Source organism: Cimex lectularius, unplaced genomic scaffold (genome assembly GCF_000648675.2).
Source record: "Cimex lectularius strain Harlan isolate CLEC.00 unplaced genomic scaffold, Clec_2.1 scaffold32, whole genome shotgun sequence".
In the NCBI taxonomy this organism is placed as follows: Eukaryota; Metazoa; Arthropoda; class Insecta; order Hemiptera; family Cimicidae; genus Cimex; species Cimex lectularius.
This window is the reverse complement of record NW_019392689.1, coordinates 1017345-1043530: the sequence shown is the minus strand read 5'-3', so window position 1 is coordinate 1043530 and position 26186 is coordinate 1017345. Positions and strand designations below refer to the sequence as shown.

The window sequence follows — 26186 nt, the reverse complement described above, 5'->3', positions numbered from 1 at the left end:
CAATTAAAAAAGTGGTCTGGGGAAGGAGGCCAATTATAAAACTTGAGTGGGTTAATGAAAATATTACTGCTATGTTATTTCGACATTCAGTTTTAAATTTGGGCCATGTTTCTGAGATATTTCCTAGAAGAGGACTGATAAAGCTGGCGCTGAAGAAGATAAATCACAGCGTTTCAACAGCTAACAAAGACAAATAAGGTACTCGTAAAATAGTATTCAAAATAAAACAAGTGGCAAACTTTACAAACCCGACGGGGGGAAAATAGTTCACTTGTGATCTTTTCCATTATTTATTTCAAAATGAACTTTACTCACAACACATGCACACGATATTACCATTAAAGGTGCAAGATACATGAATAACATGTTTGAACGTATTTACAAATGCAACAACAGTGTCTCCATTTTGCATTCTAGTTATTCATTTATTAATTTATAAATTATTAACACAAATTTAATCAGATTTAATAAACTAATTGTTTAAAATTAACACTTAAGTATATAAAAATATAACGTTAAGAGGAAATGGTAATATCTAAGACAGAATTGAGGATGTTTGCATAGTTTCTAAAGGTTGTATCAAGAATTTATAATCGATGGGGAGATCAGACTGTTACTGTTTGATCTTAACTCATCTGGGACGATGCTGGAAAAATTTCAAAAACGTTCAAGCTAAAAAAGGGGTCAGAAATTCTTTACATTCCGGAAATCGCTCGTTACCACGACAAGAGCCGGGAGCTGCGACGCATTGTGGCAATAGATAACATAAAAAAAATCGCCCGGGGATTTATTAGGAATCAATTCAAGAATTAATTAAGGACAAGTTCAATGTTACAACAATTCAACAGCCGCTTTTTATTTCTTTATAGACGCTTTTGACGATCCGGGAAGGGGAGGGCCTCGAATGTATAATGTGAGTACGTCACACTAAAGCACGAACGAAGTTAATTTATCATGTAAAAATTACCATATTTAAAAAAAATAAAAAATAAGAAAAATATATATACATATTTCCTAGCCATGACACTCCTTCGAAATTGGATTCAATATGAAGTCAAGTATCTTTAATTTTAATATCGTTGTTATTTTCATAATTATTCCTTACATGTCACTAGACATCATGCTTAGCACTGAAAAGTTTTTCTACTTTTTTTTTACTAATGAAAATATATGCATGAATGTAATTGCGAGCCAATTGGAAAGGCCTTTGTGAATGAAAACCAACAACAAAATTAACGTTCATTATAACTTTTTAAAAAATAAATAATGTAACAAAACTGTAAATCTCATTCTATCGTGCAATTTGATTTTAATTATGACCGTAAAATCTTAAAATATTATCGCTAAGGCGAAAAAAATCCATTTTCCCCCCGGAATTTTTTTTTTAAATCGTGCAATTTAATCCTAGTAGCTGTTGCCTGATAGCTCTAAATAAAAATAAAAACTTAAAAAAAAAAAAAAACAACTACCTGTAACTTTATCGTTGAGTCAAATAGACAAGAACTTATCTAAGACTCAAGTTGAGGAAATACAGATTTAATTGCGTAATTTTTCTTATAATAAAGGTTTATTTTCAGACAATTTATAATTATCCATGACTTATTGGGATTTAGATAGTGCAGTTCGTTAAGAATCGTTCAGGAAGGCTGGCTTTAAAACCAAGAGAAACAGAAGAGAATGGCACACCTAAATACTGGCTCATTCGAACAAATTCCAATTATGGCTGTGAAGTTGAAGTGAACTTTATCGTTGAGTCAGGCAGGTTCAAAGGATTTCCAATTAGTACTTTAATACTTCTGTTGTGTTGGTATACTTAGGCTAAATAATTCATAACTGAGTAGGGGAACCATAAAAATTAAAGGGGCCGCGAACTATATTTAAGGAAATTCTGATGTGGTGTGAGATTTGATTATAGGTGTATGACTGACCAGGGCGTGCAGGTGAGGCAACAGGGAAAAATCCCAAGCAAATTTTGAAGAAATGTGTTTTGGGCAGTTTAACGTGTAAGTAGAATTGACCTTGTTATTTCACTATCATTATACTCTGGTCTATCCTGTTTTATCTAGCAGGCCAAAAGATAGGAAGCAAGTTAACTTTGTCAACCAGCAGATCTCAAAAGGAAATCTCATATGAATCCAAGTTATATGTCTTCCCCACCCAATCGTAAAATCAGGCGTACATAAAACAAAATGTTCGTTGATACTTTTATCCAAAAGAAAACTAAGGGAAGTCTGCACGTGTACAACTGTAATGGTGCGCGTTTTATTTTGGGTCGGAGAAAACGTGCAAAAGCATTATGTCTGCTCATTACAGGCTGCCCCCCTCGGTTGCATTCGGCCCCGATCGCATTCCCGTCCCACCTTCCATTCTGTTTTTCATACCTAGAATGGAAGATATTCAAGTCACGGGAAAAGGAAGTCGACGTCCATTGTCCCAGGCCTCTGGATGAATACGAAATGTTTTCGAAAACTATCATTCCAGTTCCAATTTGCTTCCACCATCGTGGTTATTTTCACAGCCTGAACGTTTGTAACGGGAAAGTGGTGGTTGAAATTGAGGGAAAAGCCCCCAAGTCGGATTTACTACTAGGCTGAATAATTAATTATATATTTAAAGGAACAATCGGTGTCGTGGGAAAATATGGTCTGTTAATGAATTGCCCAGTTTACAAAATTCCCACTGTCAGCTTGCTAAGCCTTTTATGGTTGAATCATTGTTGCAATATATCCACACAGTTTATTTTTGTTGTAAAAGGAAGGACACAGTGTGGTAACGCCCTAAATATAAATCTTCATAAGTTGCCCATGCAAATAATATAGCTCTAATACAAACCATTTCTTGGTTCTAATTTAATTTCTTATTCTCAACTCTTTCAAACCTAATAATTAAACCATTTTCTTTATGTTTAAATATTAAAAAATTTGCAACTAAATAAATTTGCAATTTACCTGTGTTTCAGGGCTTCGAAGCTAACTAAACTAATAGAAATTAACTGTTACTATTGAGACCAGTTAGTTTTTGTTATAATAGTTGGTAATTAATGTTGAAAATAACTTCAATTTTTAGCTAAAAACAGTCTAACAAAGCTAACGAGTGTCCACTAAGTTCTCAAGAGAAAAAGACCAAGTGATTTAACACAAAAAAATGTAAAAAAAAAAATTTAAAATAAAAATGTGTAAATTCTGAAAATTGAACCACATAAATGTCAACATATTACACAATACTAAATTTTTAATTTGGGATGGCCTAACCAGGGTGTTTTCAGTGATTTTCGAGGAAACATTATTTTCAACTTCACGAAATTGTGCAAAATTTTTCTCGATAGCTAATGCCTTAGTCTGGATTTTTATGCAGTTGCATATTTTGTTTGCCACCACATACGACCGAGGTAATCAATTATCTATCCGAATCTTGTATCTGGGAATCCGTAGGTTAAATTGTATATAGCATGTTTTTGCATTCTTGATAATTGCTTAAAATTGCTTATTTGAAGGATTTTTTTAAACTTAAAATCGCGATTATGGCTCAAAATATTTAAAATATCATTTAAAAAAATAAGTTGACGAAAATCAGTTTAATTCAAAGAAAACTGAAAAGGCTGCAACGATGGGAAGAGAAGATTCTAGGAATACCGACAGAAGTATAAAACCATTTCTTTAGGTCTTATTTCAATATCCTCACAAATTTTAAATGACCGTAGGCACAATTTCACGGAAGGCAATTTAGAGAAGTACTTTTATACTCAATTAGTATAAAATATTTTTGTTAAGTGTAAATAACTCTAGGGGGCGTCGGTGGCAGCAACGGTAGGCGTTGACACAGGGCTCATCACTGTAAAGGTCCCGAGTTCGAATCCAGCGGCTCCGCATTCGAACCAGGCATACTTACAAATGGGCTTTTTTCCAAAAACACCGTCACCCCGCACTCAAATAACCTCGTAGCCGGGTAAAAAGAAAAGAAAAACCTTTAAATTATTTTTAAGTTTAATAGGAATTTCGTTTAATTATCCATATTTCTGTTTAAAGTGACTATGATAGTTAAAAAAACTTGTTTACATATCATTGCATATTTTAGCGTATTAATAATGCCTATTTTAGGGTTTTCAACTGCATATTTTATGGTATATTTTGATTTGGTCTTGGTGCATAAAAATCCGGTCTCTGCTTACAACTTTACTTACAGATGCATTATCATTTATTTAAAGCTTTTTTTTTAATATTTAAAAATTGTTAGAATTCTTTGGTAGAAAAAAGGTCATTCTCTTTGGTAGAAAAAGAGAGAAGAAAAAAAAAATCGATATGGACGCCCACCTAAGCTTGTAGAGATAAAGGATAAAAAGGGGTAAAATACTCACTAAAACGTCGTAACAGATATCTCTAAGTTCTTTTTCGACCTTCTCTCTGTACTCTCTGGCCATTTGCTGTTTGCGTTCTGATCCTTCCGTCTTTTGTTCTATGGAAGAGATGACTCTCCAGGATGATCTTCGGGCTCCGACAACGTTCTTGTATGCGACAGATAGGAGGTTCCTCTCTTCGTTCGAGAGCTCTACTCCGGTTTCGGTGACGGCCTTCATCGTAGAAGCCATATCATCGTAGCGTTCCGCCTGCTCGGCGAGTTTCGCCCTCTGGACCAACTCCTCTTTGTCGGCTGACATACCTACCTCTGCAAAAGAAGAAAGCAAAATATATTTAAGAATAATAATAATAATAAAGTCAGAGCTTTATAGCACTCAGAAGGGATATAGCTAACCTAAGATAGGTTTGGATGTTAGGGCGTGAAATGACCTTAGCCGTTAAAACGCCCTTAAAAATTAATAATAATAATATATTAGGTGAATGGAGAAAAAAATAATAGGCTAAGAGGGGATGGATTAAGGAATGACGCTAAACCAGTGACACTTCGGTGCCAAGAGTGCCACATCAAGATTCACTGAAATGCCATAGTGGATATAACAGTTTTTTTTTTAAGTAAATAATTTTTTTTCTATATGAAGCATAGTGAAACGGTACAAGATTATTTGAGTTTGTTTATAGGAGAGTTTGCGATAATAAAAACCCAAATTAAAGGCTTTAATTTGAGTTAAACTGAAACAGGGGGTAAAGAATTATGTACAATTATGATAACTCGCATATTTCAATAAAAGATAAAGAACCGGCAACTTCCATCCTTGGGTTTCGATACATAAGTTAAATACGCACATGTCAACAAATAATCAAAAAAGGCCTAATGATTATGACGATAAGGAGAGGCCAGTCCAAGACAAGCTCCTTTTTCAATTTCCTTTCGACAAGGTCGTACATCAAGACGAATAGATAATTGAAACTCAAAATGCGTCATATCGTAATATATCCTTATCAAAAGTGAATAAACTAATCTGACAGGAAGGGATGGCAATTTTTTACAAAAAGGAAGTGCCATTGTGCAATTCACACTTTGGGAACAAGCAATAAGCAATATCAATCTTGACGTGACTTCATTCCAAAAACTTAACCACTACACTTTTTTTTCTTAAGGATTCTTCAGTGAATTTGTAAAATATTTATTTCCCCACAATGAAAATTACAATTCTTGTTTACGCATCCGCTATTGATTGAAAAAAAATTTATCAACTGGTTGTATCATTAATTATAAATAGCCCTTATTCATAAATAATCCGACACAGCTGCTACTAGCTTAGGGATAAAAATGGGATTTATATTAAGACCTTTTTATATAGGTATCCAATGTAAAAATAAAAAGAACAGTACAATTAATGGATACATGTTTGAGTTACAGTACGCTGAGTACTACAGTCCTTGGCAAGCTGGAACAAGGGTTGTGGTCTTCAAAGACATTTGAAAAATCTATTAACAAATTAATTATATCAATGTGTAAGCTTATTTCAGATTGTTTGGCCCTGATGAACAACTTAAAATAGGTGGTCGAAAGTTTGGCATAACTGTTGAATCTGTTTCTTCTTCTAGACTAAGATTCAGATTATTCCCTGTTAAAAAGTGGTCGATCATCTAACACTTGTTACAGAAACTTCATAAGGTAAGATACGCTTATCCAAGGGTTCGTGTAAAGAGAGCAAGTATTTGTTTGTAAATTCAAGACTACAACTTATATTTCAGACTGTTCAACGGGCCTTAAAGGTAATAGCCAACTATCTGCCTTTTTTTATACTGATAAAACGCAGAATTAAACGAGGTGTAAAACCGTCGCCGAGGAAAATATTACAAGGCCGAATAAATCTATGTAAACTGAAAAGGAAAAGCTCAATTATTGCGATTCCACCTCTTCAAAGGGCGTGACAGGCCAAATAGGAAGATTTCGAATAGTCAAAATTATGACAATAATACCAAAGGTGAAAAGCGTCGTTATTTGACTGGAAGACGCAGGTTTCGAAGGGTCCAGGCTTCCACGAAGTGACCATTTGCTAATCAGTTTTACAACAGAAAAAATATCTTTTTCGCAATCGGAAAATGAGTCACTGCTGGGATATGCCACGCAGACATCGCAATCCTTTGGGTCATGGCCAGAAAACTCGTGGACAAACAGTTAATCTTTATAAGACACAATTATAGTTTAAAATAAATAATTAAGAAAATTGGATGTGGTCTTCTGGCATAATTAACAAAATCGATTGGAAGAACGTACACGTGAAAGCTGGAGCATAAATTTTGCATGGGAATTACCTTTAAGACCAATGAAACCATAGTTACATCAAGCTTTTAGTTGATTCTGTGTAAAGGCTAACTTTTTGATGTAATTGTGCATTATCTTAGGGGTGGTAAATTGTAGTTTGTGTCAACTAGGTTTCTTTTAGCCTTGTTTAGTTAGGGAGACAGAAACCAGGCTAGGAGCTAGGAGAAAGTTCACTTTAATGTATGAATCAATGACGCATTACCCCCAAGGACAAGGCGATTGCATTCCTTAGCTGCAAAGGTCCTCAAGTGTCGTAAAAGGCAATGCTTGTCGTCTTAGTAGGTTAAGCCTACGCTATTTTGTACCTCTGTGACGAACTTCAAAAAGAACCAAAATCGATATGAAAACCACATCCCACTCGATAAACGAGCGTATTTATAACAAACATAATCACGAAACGATTTTTGTTACGTCACACGGTCGAAATAGTTGGCAGAGACGGGGTGAAGTGTAATCGTTGTTTTTAGCTGCGTTTATATTATCCATTGGGTTATTTTAGGAGGGGAGTCTAGTTCTAAAATTCGAATCGTCAATAAATGTGTCCAATTTTGTACGAAATTGGTCTGAAAGTGCATCTGGTCCATTTTTGCGTCTTACCTTCTAAACATCGGATCGGAAACGAAGACGAGTGGGTCGAAATTTACTAACGCCTACGGATATGGGCAGCCAACGCGTGCGAGCTTTTTAAAGTTGTATTGTGACGAGGTGGGGGGGGATCTAGGACGGGCGGTTACAAAAATACGGTATTTTTCAAATGGGAAGTATATATTAAAACGTTTAACAAAACTGAGATCGTCAAAGCTGCAATAACCTAGTAGAGCTAAACAGAAAATAGTAAAGCTCCACAAGAATATTTCACTAGTTAGTATTAGTATTTCACTAGGGTTAGTCCAAGATTCTCAAGAATGAACATAAAAAACCAAGTTCCTGTAAGATTTCTCTCACATTAGATTGATTCGGGGCAATTTTTAATCAATTTCCTCATTTTACAAGAAAACTGCTTAACGTTGCTTTAAGACTGAGATAATCTATTAAAGCTACATTCTGCTGGAACTAATAATTAATGATTCGCCAGTTTTCGTCGTCATGGTAAAATCATAGTCACACAGCATTTTAGAATGACCGAGTCGATCTCTAAGGACAAAATGTAATGTGGGCGGATCAGTGAAAACCACACTGCTGACACACAGGCATCTGTTTTTTAAATGTTTTTCCTTTACAAGGATCACTTTACTAGACGTTCCTACGAGGCAACGCAATTGATCTTGACATTTTTATTTTTTTTTGTCTTAAAAATAGAAATTGAATTGAAGATTAATAGTCACACATTTTTTAAGTCACCTTTCACCATTTTCTTTCTGATCGTATGACACGATCGAATTCGCAGATCCGGAAAAAAGTAAGCAGACCTAGAAAGCAATGTCAACAAAAATCTAAAAATACTAATCCATCCAAACACAACAGCGTCAATGTTGCTAACCCATTTTCCATGCTAGCCACTTCATTTTCGATACTTCACAGAAATACTAATAAAATTTTGTTTTTGTGAACTTTTATTACTTTTTCATTTAGAATTTTAGAGTGCGTAACGATGCCTAGTAGATTCTGTAATCTCGCTTGTTTCGGAACGTAGGTGGATAGATGGGATTGGGGTTGATGAACTAGGGCCAAGCTCAACGAATTGACCGTCCTTCGTAATGGACCCGGCTTTTGTTGCCAAATAAATGTCTATTCTAGTTTTGGATACGTCCCACGATCGAACGGGCGAATCGAAATTTTTTCACACGTTTAAAAAACCGCTTAAAAATTAAAAAAGGCAATTTAAACTGGGGAGAAAAAATGCCCGCGATTGTGTTTGAAAGGTAGCGACAAGGAGCTGGGGCTTAATGAAGGTGCATTTAATGGAAATACGTTCACTTATCTGACCCACGAGTTCTCTAGCTGGGCATTCTAGCACGAATTGAAATGAAAAAATTGAAAATTCATAACATAAATACCAAAGAAAGTGTGGGCGATTATATTCGAGAAGCAATTCAATCAGTAGAAGCTCGATTATAAAAGCAAAATGGAAATGTTTCTTTGAAGGCTTGAAATTGAACGAAGACTCACGATTCAAAAGAAATGGTGTGACAAGACAACCCAGTATCATTAAAATAACCCAAATAAAAATAGATACGAATCGATACTAATTTTATTTGTCCTCACTTGGCAATGACTGTGCACTTATCAAGAGTTTTCTAAAACTTCCCCCCACAGGCTATTTCAAATTTTACTTTTTTTTGTTTAACCAACAAACTCCGAACCCATTTCCTTTGTTTTAAAAACTTAAATAGACCCTCTAATTTTATTTTTCGTCATTCGGCAATCCAATTTTATTCCGGAGGAGGCCGTCAACGAGACGTTGTGACGAATATTCATTCCATCCATTACTTTTGAACCTTGAAATTATGTTGGAGGGAGAGAGTTTAAAGCAAAACGTGGCCTGAAAATTATCTGACAGGGTATTTATACGGATGAACACAAACCACTAAACACCAGAATGTAACAAACATTTCAGTTTGAAATATTACTAACCGGTCTTTAAATAAATTTAAAAGCAAGATTAAATTCAGGGAAGAACATTAAGCAAAAACACAGTGAAAATGTAAATGACGATTAAAAAAAATTTAGATGTCTGTAATCTGAAACTTTCAAAGGATCTCTATCTCATTAAAACCAATAGACCAGACCTAATTAAAAGTCATTTTCACTGAAACTGTAGGTAAATAACCAAGAAGATAACAGTAGGCGGACAAGGGCATATTTTCACAAAAATAAAATAACCACTACTCGGCATTGTTCTCCGCTTGAATTAAGGACATGTTTGCCAGTGGATTATTTGATGTTACTACTGAATTACTATCTCTATTCTCCCAGCAAAACACTTAAATTATAATTTAAGAAATTATTCTACTGCCTCCTTTCTCGGTGTAATTAGTGAGCGTAGATCTGGCAAGGCCCTAGTGCCGAACTACTGCTTACTTTCTATTAGCCGTAACAAGGTGAAGACCTCAGACCACCAAAATTCTAAGGGTTTAAAAATTGTATATCATAGCTTTTATTAGGAAAATTAAGATGGACATTACTGAAAAAAAAAAAAAAAACATTAGCTTAAAAACTTATTAAACTGCAGCCTTGATTTATTATGCATAGGAAGAATGCAGAAATATTTAATATACCAATCCAAAAATTCCCAAGATGTACAATTTATAAAATTCAATAAAAGCCAATGAAGACTGGAATGAAAATTTTGTAGTCATACTGACCGAATTAATTAAAATTTTGTTAAATATCTGCTAAAGATTTTTTAATTAATGATTTCCTGGGAAAGTGTTGTTCTATGGTGGACAATATAAAATGTTATAATTTCAATTGTTTTTAATAGTATAGCCATTTCTTGGTCTAGGGAAGGGGGCTAAGGAGAGGAATACTTAAACACTTAAAGTGAAGATAAATTAAATAATGATTAGTAGCTCTTAATTAGTAATAGCACTTAGGAAGGGAATTTTCATCGTAACGACTAGAGACATCGGACGTACACATCGATTCTAGTTGGGTGTGACCCCAAGTTGGGCAGGGCACTCAAGAGAATTTCCCTCGTGTACAGCTAATAAGTTTTCCCGAATGGGAGCTGATCCCCGATTCCCGCGACAACGCCTCGCCTCGGGCGGTCGTCCCAAAAGAGCCATGAGGTCACCGAGAGCGGAAATCGGGCGAGAACGAAGTATCGGCGGTATCACGTGTTCACGAGAATCTCACCAAAAGATGCCGCGCATGGTCGCAGCCCAACCGACAACGTCCCGTTGGAGGGGATATATAAAAAAAACCCTTCCCTCCCATTTTACTACCGGGCATGCGGTCTCCCTTAAGGGAAAAAAAATCCGCAATAACAGCATACTTTCATAGAGGAGAAAAACGAAGAAAAAATAATTTAACGGGTCGATGATATGAATTGCGAGGGCGTATTGTCATTCCTCGGACAAATGTTGTTGTCACAGTCTATTATTTTTCGTTGATTTATTTTATTTAAAATTTTTTGGCCATTTTTCTTTAAAAAATTCATTCTTTAAAAGGTTCACTGCTGCTACTTGTTGATTCTAAATTGAAAAATGTTTATGAATGACGTCCGTTCTAAAAATAGCAGAGGTTCTTTTAAAAAACACTTCCCTTCTCCGGCAAGTTCTTGGCCGGCGCTACGGCGAAATCCAACAGGACAGGTTAACTTCCGCTAGGAAAAAGATGAACGGATAAAAAAAAAAATCACTCATTCGCATCACGTCTGGGGTTTCTAATTGGGACGAGCACCACAGTCCTGCGATGTCAAAACCGCCCGCGGCCGTGAATCATCGTCCAAGCACTCCGGATGGGAACAATTCTCAGACGCTGGGCACGCCGATTCGGCAAATCCTGCCAAATTGTGCAACCGGAAGTTTTATTTGAAAAAGGAAAAAGCTTATGGAAAAATTATCGATCGCGGAGTTTTCGAAGCCTTTTATAAGTTTTTTTTTGTAAGTTGAGGATCTCCACCCCCTCTTTTGCTAGCATTTCTGAGGTTGCAGGGTTGTTTCAAATAGACGACTCGTTTTTTAAATACGCCGAGGGTAAGGGAGGAAGTTAAATCACGAGGTGGAGAAAACGTCAGCACATGTGGACTTATGTGCATACTTTATGTTCCACGCCTAAAAAATTCCATTTAACGGGTATTTCAGTTTCGTAAAAGACGATAGGTTAGTATGAAAAATCTTGTGCGACAATTGTCATATAGGGAAATTAATAAGAGTATTTGCCGGGGTCATCGACTCCGGTTCTGAGCCTGTCTCACCGCTCCATTCCAATTAGCCGAGTAGAGAGGAATTAACGATGGAAAAATGTTTAAAATAGAAAAGAGGGCCTGCGACGGCTCTGAACTTGGCCGGGCTAAAATTAAGCAAGGTGACTAAACTTACCGGCCGGCCGGAGAAAAATCGAGAAGGTAGAAAGACGAGACTCACCGAAAGTCGATCCGAATCAAATTCCAACTGGAGGCACTGTCTAATTCCACACCGTTTCGAACAAAACGGTCTCGGCCCAAGTCTTCTGAACTTCAAATTAATCCTTAAGGCGTTCTTCCCCTTTAGAAAACCACTAATTTACAATGTTTCTTCACTAAAATAGATTAAATAGAAACGTAGAAAGACACACTGGGAATTGACATGTTCTAAGACGTAGTACGCTGTCGGTAGAGGGGAACTGGGCGCATGCGCTCACTCGACGCTCATTGGTCCATGAGCGCGCGCTGATCGATCCCCGGCTAGGCCCGTTTCGCCGACCCACACCCCTCCACGATTCACTCCCCACCAAAAAAGTCAACTCTAAAATTCAAAAACCTTCGCCAAAATCTATCCCACACTAAAAAGTACCCTACAAAAAATATTTATTTTAAAATAGTTTTAAAAAAGAGAAAAGCAAGATCGAACCATCTGCAGACAACCAGGTGGTTCTTTCAGATAAAAAACTGAACAGTTGATATTTATACAAGGAAAAACATAAAACGAAAAATACAGTAACAGCGACTCCCACACAGACAGCCTTGAATCAATATCAAAAATCAGCTAAAACTATGAACTGTGTGAAGATAAAAAAAAAGTTACAAGAATTAATCTATGTCTAAACCCCTGACAGTTATTTCAAATTTAAAAGAAAAAATTTCACACAAGGAAAACTAAAAAGGAAAAGAAAAACTAATAATTATTAGTGTAGTCTTTTCTCCACCACGCTCTAGGAACTATTAAGGTAGAAAATCTACAAATCTGAACCATATGTTCTATTCTGTAAACAACTAGGTGGATTTTTCCAACATAAAAACACCAATACGGAAAGTAAGAGGAACATAAAAAGAATTTTGTGAGGCCAAATCTCCTCTCCCTTGTGAAAACTGAATTTTAAATATCAAAAATAATACTAACAATCCAAAAGTCTGAACCACCTGCTATATTCATCATACAAAAAAACTGGGGGAGGGAAAAAAAAGGACAATAATGTCCTAACATTATTCAAAAACTTTGACCTAAATTTTCTCTCTTCCCAATTCGAAATACGAAAATCGTGGGAAGGTCAAAACTGTTTAAAGAACATTTAAACAACAAAAAAAACATTTAACCATCGGCACAACACTGAACGACTAAGAATTTTTTAGGAGGAATTATTTGTGCACAGAACCACTGTCCAGACTTCAATATAAAAGGAAATGTTTGAATTAAAAAAGCCTTGGTTCAAAATTGTTATTCTCAAAACTCTGAAGAAAATCATGTGAAGGTCAAAAACAACAGTTATACAATAATAAATCTAAAAGTTTGAACTATCTGCACTAAGCTTCTATCTACCAGGTTTTTTCAGAATGCAAGTAAACGGAAAAATAAACTAAAAAAGAAAGTTTTTGAAAAATGCAGTTTGTAGCCTGGCATTAAAAAACGTCAAACAAAATTTTCACTTTCTACCTCATCCTAAAGTATAAAAATAATTATAATAGAATGAATTAATTTAAAATAATAGTTGAAAGGCCAGACAATTCGTAACAAATCTTTAAAACTGAATTATCTACATGATTGTAACCAGGATTTAGTTTTGTTTAATAAAATTAAATGTGAAAACCCTTTTAGATTTAGTACACCATAACTATAAATTAAAACATGGAAAATGGTAATTAAAAACACTGAACTTTTTTTTATGGTATAAACAAGGGAACTTAAATTAATTATAATGTAATTTTTAGATTTGAATAAAACAGTAAAATATGTAATTAAGATTGAACCATAAGGACCGAATAAACCAGGAGGTTTACATTATAGGTTTTAATAATTTAAAACTTAGAACAAAAAAGAGGAAAACCTAAAAATGCAATCATTTGAATTAAATACTGTGGGATGGTGAAGGGTACAAAGTTGACATTCGCACTTGTTGAATACAGTACTCAAAAGGGCTTTTCACATAAAATGCCTGTTGAAACAAAGTACCCTATTAACAACCCACCTTCGGCCAAGATAAAAATGTCCTCCCCTTACAAAACGGTTTTACGGACGATTTAATCCTGAACTTGGGCAAATTGAATTTACCCTACGGTTCCACCTGGAATTATCCTTCTCCTCATCGGTTTTTGACAGACCTACCTCCACCCCCCCTTGTTAAATCGTTGAAAGCCAGAGTTCGGGCACAACCCCCTGACTCGACCTTAACGAGCGAATATTTATCCACCCTGGCATAAATATAAGGGCGGCGACACAAGGGAAAATATTGATAAAGGGTTTATCCACTAAAACAGGTCTGTTTGAACAAAATGATCAACCATTAGAGCTCATGAATTATGAATTTTGTCAACTTTACAATAACCATTTTCCCATCCCTTTCGTGTCACTCTCCCTGTGCAATCAAGAAGATTTACCAAGTATCACCCTTTTGAGCAGTTACGACTTAAATATTTAAATAAAAATGAATAATTTATGGATATATTAAATAAAAATTAATAATTTTTATATATATAATAATTTATGGATATATAAGTATATAATCCATGTTTACAATTTAAAATCTTGAATCAGCTCTCATTTATTGTTCTCATATACAAAATCCAATTAAATCATGTCAAATGTTTCCTACATTCTACCACGTGATTCCTGAGAAATACTCTTCAAATATAAAGATGAATCACCACTAGACAGGAAATAGCTTACTTTTTTTAAAATAAATAAACACGTTTTCTTGGGAATTTGGTGAAATACAATTTCTTTATTCCTTTGCCTTTTCCATACTCTTCGGTTTAATATTATTGTACGATAAATATAAGGTACAACCCCAAGGCTCGAAATTCTTTCATGACTCACCTCAAACGAACTATTAACACACTCATTGACTAATGCCGATCTAGGATGAAGCGTGTAATCGTCAAAGTGAGTAGAATCGACCAGTTTAGTTCCTAGATGTGTCGTGTTGAAGGTATATTTCTAATTTATTAGGGAAAAACTAGGCGATAAGATAAAAACGACCTGAATACACATTTCACAATTTTTCCTTCGGGTGACGTGAAGGTCTCGATTTTTTTCTTTTTATGGTATTTAAAGAAATATTTTCTCTGGGAAATCGGTTTCCCATTTTTATACAGATAAGATGGAACTTTTTAAAAATATTTATCTTTCATCGTCATACAGCTTTCATACAGTCAACGTAAGGTATTAGGGACATTTGACAGGTATTATTTACAATTATTAAAAATCATAAAAAATCCTTGAACTAGTTCTGTTTGCAGTTGAGCCAATATTTTATAATGTGATCTAAACCCAAGCCCCCCCCCACATCCTAATACTAACTGCAATTTTTTTGTGCACATGAATAAATTCATTCAGAAAGATTTAAGGATAATTGCAGGAAAATAGGAGCAAAGAGTTCCTAGATGCGACTTGTTTCAGTCCATTGCTTGTAAAAACCTTTCTTTCTCAATTTGTATTTACCAGGAGGAATTTCTCCCTGTCTTTGGGGGTAATTCCGCCAATTTCCTTCCGCCCTGCCTGTCTACCCAGCAGGAAGGTCTAAATTATTAAAAAGAAAAAGCCCTCCTGAGGAAATTGGCCTCTCCTGTTTTAACGTCTTTTCCACGTACAAATAAAAAAAACCTATTTCGACAGGGGACAGAGTTGTCGCCGTCATTAAATTCTGAAAGGCTTTGGCGCTAGTCTTCCAGAATATTCACAACATCGCCCTTTAAATAAACACGTTGAAAACAAGTACGACCCAATTTCAAAAACATTGTTTAAAACGTGGGCAAAGTTTTTCCAGGTTCGATATTCTTAGAGTATTTATGGCTTAACTCAAACGAAAAGGAACTTAGAACGTAGAAGTGTATTAAGTCCGTTTATGATCAAGGACAAAAAATAACTAATGGAGACAGTAATGGGCAAAAGTGAACTACTAACTATTGGATGTCACTTGTAATAAAAACACAAAACTTCCCATATTATATATGCTTATAACTTAATTTGTAAAAAATTGCCTTTTGATATCCGGCTACATTCGTAGAGAAAGTTAGGGTCTGTTGTAAAATTAAAAACAATCCTAAAATACGTCCCTGGATAAGCTTCAATTTTCATGAGACCTTAGGTAAATACCATTAGCTATTTTCAATTCCCTTTTGAAGGCCGAGGGAAAGGGGATAGAAACTTTGACAAGTAGGTACATAAAGCGGATAATAAAAAGAGACAGCCGGAGGCAATAAGGGCTCAAAAGAGGTTCATCGACTTCCAAAAAACATCGGAAATGTCAATTTTTACCTAACCCTGGGATATAAACCGAAAGTAAAATTATAACCCGGTGAAAACTCAGCTTTTCGTCAAAAATTGACCTTATTTAAAAGGAAAAATTGTTGCAAATAATTTACTTTTGGTTCTTTTTTTGGGAGAAATTAGTACAAAATAGTTTAAACGATGGTTTATATGAAAAGGAAGTTGTTAGCGAATCAGAGGGAGTGGACAATACAGTGTTTGTATGGCTAGTTCATATGCATGAAATATGAATAGGGTTTTTTGTGAATTCATACGCATATAGGCTTATTTAAGAACAATCTGGTACACATGTTTCATATTACTTTTTACTTGTTTTATTAACAATAATAGTTTAAATAAACAAATCTGGCTAATGTAAAAAAATAAATTGTTATGGAACCAGTGACCAACTTTAATGATGTTTTGATACCTTCTTTAGAATGTATTTTGTGTATTTGTATCACAGGAAAAAAATGATTCAAGGGAGTGGGTGTTATTGGGCAAAATGTTATTTTCATATATTGATATGAAACCTTAGCTCGTATGGAATTCCAAACAAGTATTAATAAAATGTTTACACTGATAGTATGTGGTATGTATTGGTATGTGATGTTTACATTTTAGACGTTTAAATTTTACATTAAATATTTTAAACTGTACTTGATTGCGATCGAGAGTAACTTGTCAAATCTGTGAGTGGATAGTGCAATATGTTACTTTCTCACTTAAAATTTTCTAAGCAATTTACGTTGCAAAAAGTTCTTGTTTACCGCAATAAAAAAATATTTTTGTACCAGTACAGATAAAAACATTTTTCAATAACTGATTCATGTGATCAAGTTCAGTACATCATCAGTCAGGGTTGGGGACTTGGCTAAAACATGCTTCTCTAAGTTTTGGATACAATTAATTTTCATTCTTCAAATGTTGTAAGCAATTTACGTTGAAAAAAGTTCTTGTGTAGCGTAATAAAAAAATATATTTTTATACCAGTACAGATAGAAACATTTTTCAATAACTGGTTCATGTGATCAAGTTCAGTTCATCATCAATCAGGGTTAGGGGACTTGGATAAAACTTGCTTGTCTACATTTAGAATGTAATTAATTTCAATGTATCTTTGCGATTAAATTACAAAACAAATTTGAAATTATACAAACCGGTGGTTCATGAGAACGAGTTAAATTGTTAAAGAATCAGAGTAAGTGGTTTCGCTAAACCTTTTTGTAATATGGCATGTTAATTTTTCAAAGTCTGTACCTAATAATTATTTAAATCATAGTTTTTGTGTTAACACAGTTTAACTGATGAGAAAGTAACAGCCCAACATTTTTTTAACATATTTGAATAATTGATATCAAATGTTTATGAGTTATTTAATTTAATTAGAAATAAGTTTATTTACTGTTACAGTCGCGAATATTTGCATATGCAGCATACGGCAAGTGAAATAAAACAAAATAGCGTTCCTTCAAAAAAATTAACGAATCAGAGAATGTGAGGAAGCAAAGTTACTTTCAGGTACTTTTCAAGTGAACAATTTAGTTAGGTCGTTTAAGTACGCAATTATAAAACAGTTATAAAAAAAGAAGATTGTCAATGAACCAGTTAACGGATCAGAGGGTGAAGACACATTGGCCATAAGTAATTTTTATATTTTATGGTTCGCATTTCAACCTTTTGACGGCACGAAATGTTTGGTGTTAAAGTAGGGAAATTAAATCTCAGGTTAAACTTTGGTTTCAAATCATTAACGAATCAGAGTGAATGAACAGTAAAACACGTTAGATCTTTGGCTAGTGAATTACAATGGTAAAATACTATTAATTTAAAAAAAATGGTGAGACAGGAACTAATGAAATTATGGTTTTTATGAGATTAAGTGGTATTATTGAGATTAAATTTTAAAAAATGTTTAAAAACTATAGATAACATAAATTAGCTAGTGAATTCATGTGATTAAGTGAGAGTAAAAAAAAGTTTAAGAACTGTTGAGAATGTAAATTTGGACTAGTGAATTACAATGGCAGGATAAAATGAAATATATTTTTTAAAAAAAAGTGGTTCATGAAAAAGTGAACAAATCAGTTGGTGGGGGGGACTTCGCGAAAAGCCCCGCCAAAAGTACATGTCAGATGGTGGGGGGTCTTCTCGAAAAACCCTGCCAAAATTTACTTTCACAATTCTCGAAATGAAATTTTCTAAATTCGTAGGTACTGCTATGGAAATTTTGGGTTCATGAGATTAAGTGGACAGTAAAAAAATGTTTAAAAACTTGAGAGAATATATATTTTGGCTAGACTCACAAGGGGTACGGGGTAAATGCAATTAAATAAATATGAAATAGTGTTTCCTGAAAAAGATGTTAACGAATCAACGGGATTTCAAAGCGAATCTTCGTCAAAAGTTACTTTTACACACTTGAATTGTTTTGAAGTTCCAAGATAACCTTTCCTGAATGCTGTGGAAATAAACTGTTTTTAACTATGGTTTGATGAGGTATTAAGCGGACAAAAAAAAAATGTTTTAAATCCGCGGAGAATGTAAATATTGTGGCTATTTTTTAATTAACGGTACGACAAAATGCATTTATTTAATGGTGGTTCATAAACGAGTTAACTAATCAGATGGTGGGGAGGACTTCGCGAAGCAGCGCCAAAATTTACTTTCACATTATTTGAAATGAAAATGTTTAATGTAGATTATGGAAATAAAACTATAGTAACTATGGTTTCATGAGATTAAGCGGGCAGAAAAAAAGAAATGTTAAAAAACTGCATAGAATTGTCAATTTTGGCTAGTGAATTACAATGGTAGGAAATACAATTAAATCTTTAAACAATGTCGGTTCGTGAACGAGGCAACGAATCAGATGGTGGCGGACATCGCGAAAGCCCGCCAAAATTTACTTTCACAATTGTTGAAATGAAAATGAAAAAGTTCGTAATGCTATGGAAATAACTGTAACTAGATTTTCATATGATTAAGTGATGGAAAACAATTAAGAACTATAGAGCATGTAAATTTCGGCTAGTGAATCACAATGAAGCCTAGAGAGTGAGGACTTCGTCAAAAATTTCAAATGTTTGTTGTTGAACGATGGGGAAATGACTTTTTTTTTTCAACTATGGCTTAAGTGATTAACTGAACAATGAGTGGACTACTGAAAATGTGGCTTAGGCATACTGAAAAGAAAGGTTTGTAGGAAAACTTTAAAATATTTGTTGGATGGTAAATTACAATGGAAGAGTACAATGTAATAATTGTAGTAACATATCCGTCCATGTGTAAATAAAAAGGCAGTTAACAAATACGAGAATGAATGGTCGGAATGATATAAAAAAAAGTTTTATCCCGATTTCAAAACGTTTTCCTCCCAGTGGAAAATTTTCTGGGGCAGATTTCTGATAACGAAGTTTGGACATGGGGCGAGAAGGCAGGGGGCAGAGCCGGCGGAGGGTGGCCCACACCCACACCCCTCTGCCTTGGCAACCCGGGCGGGGGTGGGCCGACTCACACCGACCAACCACCGCCTAGCAACCGATTTTCCGTGGGGGCGACAATTTTCGCCAAATTTCATCGTACGGCGATCAGATCAAATCCGCGGATCGGCCGGCTGTGATCGATAAGATCCGCGGGATCGAGAGTTCTCACCTCGGGCCCCACTCGACGAAATTTAAGAGAGAAAAAATAAATTCACTACAAGTTTTTTTCCCCTATAAAATGATTAGATAAGGTCTAAAGAAAATTTATTTTAAAAAACCTATTATCTCTATAGTATTTATGTACTCAAATATTTTCCCTTTGTGTCAGAATCGCCCAATGTCAAACCATCGCAGTGCCGAGGGAAAGGAAAATCGGGAAAAACCCGTTTACAAAAGGGGTTGAGAAAGAAGAAAAAACTTACCGATGTTTCAAGTTGAAAGCTTCGAAGTAAACACATGTAAATTAATAATAGAACAAATGAGTTAAGAATCGGTTTTTCTTATTTTAAAATAAATTAATAAAAACTTATGATTTTAAAATATGATTCGTCTGTTCGATTTGTTTTAGAAGCGAGGAGCACGTTTTTCAACTCCTCGAACCCTATTTAGTCCCGAAGTAAGAGATGAAAAAACGATCAGCCTACCAGAAATGAGGTTAACCTATGATCCAATAAATAAGGAAGCGATGAAAATTTAACGATTTACAAAATTAAAGAGTAAAATTATAAAGTAAAAGCTAAAATAGAAAAATGAGAATTAAAAAAAAATGAAAAGGAGACTAACCTTTTTCAGACAGAAACCAGGTTCTTTAGTAAATTGGCCGTATTTAGCGATAAACGCCTAGAATGAAAGAGAGAAAAAGTCTCGGTGTGAAAAATTGGCAAATCTAAACTGGAAACTGTGAAAATCTGGGATTTGAAATAAGTAAGCCGGCTCGAAAGTGAGCGAGGACGGGGACAGGACGATCCAATATGGCGTTTCGCCGAGTCTGATTATAAAAAGGGGGCACTCCTACTCTGCGTCACTCCTCACCATCGGCGGCGGGTCGGATTTTCCCCCGTCACCCGGCCGCCAGTGTTTCAACAATAAAAAATCGTTTGAAATAAATTCATACTCACTTTTTTCTCGGTCTAAAAACAGGAATAAACCCTTGAAGACGGGACACTAAAATCTAATCGAGCCGCGCGCACACCCAACACAAATCTTACCGGGAGAGCCTTGTCGGGTCTGAGGTCACTTTTAGGCTCCTAACCGAATGGGCGAAGAAGGAAACCGCTGCTTGACTGTGAATCGGTCCTGGTCACGCTTCAGTCAAAAACCCACTTCATAATAAGTCTAAACAGCTGGAAAAAAATTTCAAAGTCTTCGATTAATCTTGGAATTTTTTCGCTTTTGAAATACGTCTCTTATATATCGGTTTTGCCCCGTCGGAAAACGGCATACAAACTTGTTATTTTCTCAAAAAAAATTCTGTATTATACCTAATCTAGTATTTTTTTAAATCAAGAATTTTTAACAAATGGCTATTTTTTTGATTGGATTTTTCGTCTTGATTTTGTTTTTTTCTTTTTCATCGAAGGTGCAATAACGATGTGAACACACGAGACCTCACAGTTTTTCGATGCGCCGCAACAAAATACAAACCATAAAAAATCAGCAAAGAAAAAACTATCCAAAACTGTCACTGAATTTAAATATTTACTAGATAACTTTTTTTTTACAAAATGTATAAATTTATATACAAAGCAGATATTACCTTTCCGATGGTTATTGCAACCTTAAGCACTCACACGCTTCTTGACCACGAGTTTGACACTTAACTCAACTTTCCAAAAATGCCGAAATCAAAAAGGGACAAAAAAGGTAATTGGCCACATTTTAAAACTCAAAATCTTCATTGTTTCCGTCTTCATCAGTCATTGAATTAAATTTTTAAAAAAGCGTTTACAATGTTTTCTTTATTTGAATTTCATATTAGACAGCTACAAAAGTTGTTTTTTTACAGCACTGCTTTGGTAGTAAATTGGAATACAGTAGTTCTCTAATAATTATAAAGATATGGAACTCATTAATAGATCAATTTAACTCACCACACAATTTATTTAGTTTCAAGTTAAATCCATTATCTTTTAATAGTAATTAGCAGCTATTGTAGTCATAATAAACAGTAAATAATGCTTTGTTTACTTTTTTATTGATTAATCCCATTTGCACAAAAAGCATTATGCCCTTCTATTCTGCTTCGCCTCAAGATTGCTTTCAGTTATTCTTTTTCCTTTGTTGATTTCATTTGATGTTACTTTTATTCTTAAATCTTTTTCAATAGCTCCGTTCAGGTATTTTGAGTGAATAGTGCACAATGTTAGGGTCATAACATTATTAGAGAAAGGATGCAGCCTACATGAAGTCACCAGAGACTGAGTGTAAATCATGCCCTTCGGTGCTTCAGAGAAATAGGGCTTCACTTGAGAAAGCTAAGCCAGGGTCGACCTAGGTCTACTGACGAGAGACAATAGATTTATTCATCATCAGGCTCAACGATAATAATTTACAATGGATATCAGGAACTGGAGGAGGTCCCCGTGAGCCCTGCAGCTGTACAGCTTAATGTACTTTATTTACTACTACTTAATTTATTCCTGGCTCCATTTTTTGGGAGCTCACAACATGCGCGTGTGAATTGAGCCGCCTGTGTTCTTCCATCGAAGAAACTCATTTTTGAAGGGGGTTGGGACCAAATTCAGGGTCGCTAATATCCAATCCCACCTCAGACCTACCATTGATGAGTGCCATGTTGATTTATTTCAATTGCGGCCACCGGTGCCCTTAGTCATCTGAAAAAAAGTCCAGAAGCAACAGTTAGGATCAAACCTACTACCGCGGGATCTACTAGCCAAGAGTATGATGCTTAACCACTTGGCTACCACGGCAACCCATGGCAAGGTTTCAATTCGCACAAGAAAATGTGAATTGGACATTGGAAGATTGGAGACTAGATCACTTCACAGATGAGGTGAGAGTTAGCATCAAATCTTCAGAAGGGTGTTTTTCATATGAAGACCCTGAGGAGAAAGGTATACTCCATATTGTATGGTTCCTCAGGTGGCTTTCCACAGTGGGTCAATGATGTTTTGAGGTGGCATTTCCTTGGTTGCTCCAATTGAATTGGTTGTTGTGTGAGGAAGATCTATTGCAAGGAATTTCATGAAAGTACTTACAAGACATAATCGATGAACGTGTGGTGCGATTTGCCCCCACATCAGTGACACATTGTTGCTAATGCGGTTGATGTCAGGCCCCCTAGAGCACATCTTGTGGATGAATAATGAGATTGTTATTGAGTAATTAATTAATTATTAATTAACGCTAAATGTTGAAAAATAGCTCATATTTATTCTAAAAAAGCATCACGAATGATCTTGGTGTAACTTTAATTATAAATTAGATTTTAATGCACTCTTTGATACAATAAAATCCACAAGTTTAAAAGTGCTAGACTTCACCTCATGATTTCGAAAGAATGAAAATAATTTCCATGATGATATTATACACCTCTATGGTGAGATTCACTTGAATGATGTTCTCCAGTCTGGAATCCATACACAGCTCATGCAAATCAGAAACTTCAAAGAGTGCAAAATAAATTTTTAAGAATGGTTGCCTTTAAGATGGGTATAAATCTTTCCGGTTATGACTACACACATTTCAATCTACTTAACTAACTCCTTTTAAAATTATTAATTCATATATTGACTGCTCTTAACTTTTAAGTTCTCTTAAATTTTAACTTATTTTCTCTTAAATTAACTTCTTTATTACTCCTTAGCCTAGACGGCATAGGACCTTCTGTATTCCACACCCCGATACTAACTATGGCAAAACTTACCGCTACACAGCATATCCCTCACCTACAGTTATTTAATCCTTTTTTTAAAAAAAGATAGTTCTTACTCACATTAAGTTGTTTTCCTAAGCTAAGGGCTTGAAATCCGGATCGGAAAAAACTTAATGTGACTAAGAACTATCTTTTTAAAAAAAGGATTGAACACCGCACTCACTCCATCATTCACCATTTCTACAATTATTTAATTCTTCTATTAATACTTTTCGCTAAACAAATCTAGACAATCTGTTCATTTATATTGTATTATTTTACATAATTTAATAAATCTTCTATCCATATGAATATTATTGTAAGTAACACCATAATATGTGTTTCACTAAACGTAATGATTATTATATTATTATTGTATGAGTATTGTTGACACGGTGTGCTCTTTTTATATATAATTACTTTTATATTTTGTACAAATATTGTATCCATATATAAATAAATAAGATAGAATAAGATCTATTTAAATCCAATTTTCATGGACAAACAGCTTGAAAGAAGCCGTTCATCAGTCAGAAAAGTGGCTAAGCTTTGTGAAATGATGTGTCTGGGATGATGTCATTTTCGCGGATGAAAAAAGTGTAGTTACAGTTTTTATGTTTATTTAACAGTGTTTATTTTTATTTATTTACATTTCATAAACAAATGAGCATGTCATTTTAAGCTTTAGTTTCTGATCGATGTTCAAACTTAAATCCAATAAGAAGCTTCAAAAAATTTGGGATTGAGTTGGTAAGTATTAGTTAAACCTAACTGAGAATAAATCCTGGATCAAATGGGTATTTAATGTAAAAAATGGGGCACTTATTTTCGAAAAGTTATCTAAATATTTCAATGCATATGTATGTACATAAGTTCCTTCAAACATTATAGTCTATGAATCTAGTTGGCAATTTTGGTCATTTTGTTTTAGTGTCACTGACAAAGACCACAAAAAAGGGGTTGCAGGCAAAACATTCTTTGGTTGAGCAGATAAGGAAAAGTGTCGAGCAGTACAAAAATATATTTGTCTTCTCAGTTGAAAATATGAGGAATGGGAAATTGAAGAATTTGAGAGGTGATTGGAATGACAGCAGGTAAATAATATATTTCAAATAGAAAATAATAATAAATAAATGTGTACTCATAAAGTTGGGGGTTATTGTTTGCAAAATAATGATTTAACCTGTATTTAGATTTTTCTTTGGGAAAAATAAAGTAATGACTCTTGGTCTTGGAAGAAAGAAAGAAGATGAAGTTGAAGACAACTTACACAAACTCTCTGCCAAACTGAAAGGACAGTGTGGTCTTCTGTTTACCAACAGATCTAATGATGATGTCACAAAGTTAGTATTAATAATCAAAGTTATTTTCTTTTATGTAATAAGTTACATTAATATTCATTTTTTGTTAGATTTTTTGACACCTACTTGGAAAAAGACTATGCAAGAAGCGGTTTTGTAGCTACAGAAACAGTGGTGGTTCCTGAAGGACCGCTTCCTGAATTCCCCCATTCAATGGAGCCACAGTTAAGACAATTGGGACTCCCAACATCCCTAAAGAAAGGAGTGGTTACACTCTTGACAGATCACAAAGTCTGTAATGAGGGTGATGTGCTTACACCGGAACAAGCAAGAATACTTGTAAGGATTTAATAAATAATTATTTCCATTAAACATGTATTTTAATTTTTTTCTTTATTTTAAGAAACTGTTGGACAACAGAATGGCACAATTTAAAATTTCCTTGATCTGCATGTGGTCTAAAGGTGGCATGTTCAAAACAAAGAACGGCAGTAAAAATAAAAAGTTGGAAGAAAATATGGAAACAGAAACAGAAGAAACTTAAGAAAGCTTCTTTAAAACATTAACTTTTAATGAATTATTTGTATATATGGTTGTAATAAAAGTTTTTATATACATCTTTATACTTTCATCAACTGCATCACTTAATCTGTGTGTAGTTGCTCCAGTTGTACCAAGTTATCTCTCGTTAATGCTGGGTGTTGGTGTACTCATGATTAACCAGCATTGGGTCGATCTTCACTCACGGGTCGGGTTTGTTGTACTGTTCAAATGCATTTGAGTAGTTCAAATCTGCAAGTGAAGACTGACCCAATAAGTGACCTTTTTTAACAGTAAGATTAATCATTTGATATATTATTTAATTAGTAGAAATTTGAGGTATTATGTGAGATTTTTTTTGACAAAAACAGCTTTGATATTTTATCGGCAAACTTTCACATCTAAAGTTAATTTCTTTGTAACTTTCATGTTGGATGTTTACGAGATTTTGTAAATAAAAGGCAACCTACATTTTGTTTGATGAGTTTTTTTTTAAAGTTTGCTTCTCAAAAGAAAATTGAGGCATCATGTATATGATTTTAAAAGCTCTAATAGTGCTTTGACAGCTTACTCAGCCAGTTCTCATTTCACCTCTGAAGGTAATTTATTTGTACCTTCCATGTGTCTAGTTATTTCTTTTTATGAGTTTTTTTAATGCTTATTTTAAGAATTCGCTAGTAGTAGTATCACACTTGTGTATGTTTAATTCACAAACTTGTTCTGGAAATTTACCTCTCATTATTTTCCCAGGAATTCACTTGCATGTAACATGATTTATTCAAGAGAAACCAAGCTTCCTGCATATTGTATTATTTTTAATGAATAAAAAGATAAATAAAAATATAAAGAATAGTACGGTGAGGTGACAATGTCAATAAAACTAGTCTCTTCCAGACTGTTCGACCCAAAATGACAATACTAATTTTGTATTAATACCACAATTCCATTTTGTTGATTATCTGCCCTACCCCCT

General features: G+C 34.5%; 2 protein-coding genes and 1 long non-coding RNA gene across 10 annotated transcripts in view; 2 read left to right on the top strand and 1 right to left on the bottom strand.

Annotated features, from left to right (window-relative positions):
- LOC106665013 (14-3-3 protein zeta) overlaps nt 1-21132 on the bottom strand; it is a 28200-nt gene extending 7068 nt beyond the window's left edge. The window contains exons 1-3 of one of the 8 annotated variants that reach the window (XM_024225885.1): nt 20617-21044; nt 20282-20338; nt 4355-4662 (exon numbers count right to left, since the gene is read on the bottom strand). In XM_024225885.1, coding sequence (XP_024081653.1) covers nt 4355-4654 — 300 coding nt within the window. In that variant the 5' untranslated portion in view covers nt 4655-4662; nt 20282-20338; nt 20617-21044. Of the gene's footprint in view, nt 1-4354; nt 4663-11717; nt 12055-19920; nt 19940-20281; nt 20506-20616 lie in introns of those variants that run through there. The other 7 variants (XM_014391137.2, XM_014391131.2, XM_014391136.2 and 4 more) reach the window with 7 other exon arrangements.
- LOC106665015 lies at nt 18959-20550 on the top strand. Its single transcript, XR_001340263.2, has 3 exons — nt 18959-19210; nt 19827-19956; nt 20067-20550. It is a non-coding gene; the product is annotated as an uncharacterized LOC106665015 (long non-coding RNA).
- Nucleotides 21133-21240: 108 nt separating the features above from the next.
- Nucleotides 21241-25290, top strand: LOC106665014 (mRNA turnover protein 4 homolog). Its single transcript, XM_014391139.2, has 5 exons — nt 21241-21361; nt 24304-24466; nt 24566-24715; nt 24784-25012; nt 25077-25290. The coding sequence occupies exons 1-5, from the start codon at nt 21334-21336 to the stop codon at nt 25215-25217; spliced, it is 711 nt and encodes a 236-aa protein (XP_014246625.1). The 5' UTR covers nt 21241-21333; the 3' UTR covers nt 25218-25290.
- The last annotated feature ends 896 nt before the right edge of the window (nt 25291-26186 follow it).

Bases quoted from the DNA above. Each gene is read 5' to 3' on its own strand.
- LOC106665014 (XM_014391139.2), top strand. From the start codon at position 21,334: ATGCCGAAATCAAAAAGGGACAAAAAAG. The intron at 24,467-24,565 runs GTAAATAATATA...ACCTGTATTTAG, and splicing joins GGTGATTGGAATGACAGCAG to ATTTTTCTTTGGGAAAAATA. The intron at 24,716-24,783 runs GTTAGTATTAAT...ATTTTTTGTTAG, and splicing joins TCTAATGATGATGTCACAAA to ATTTTTTGACACCTACTTGG.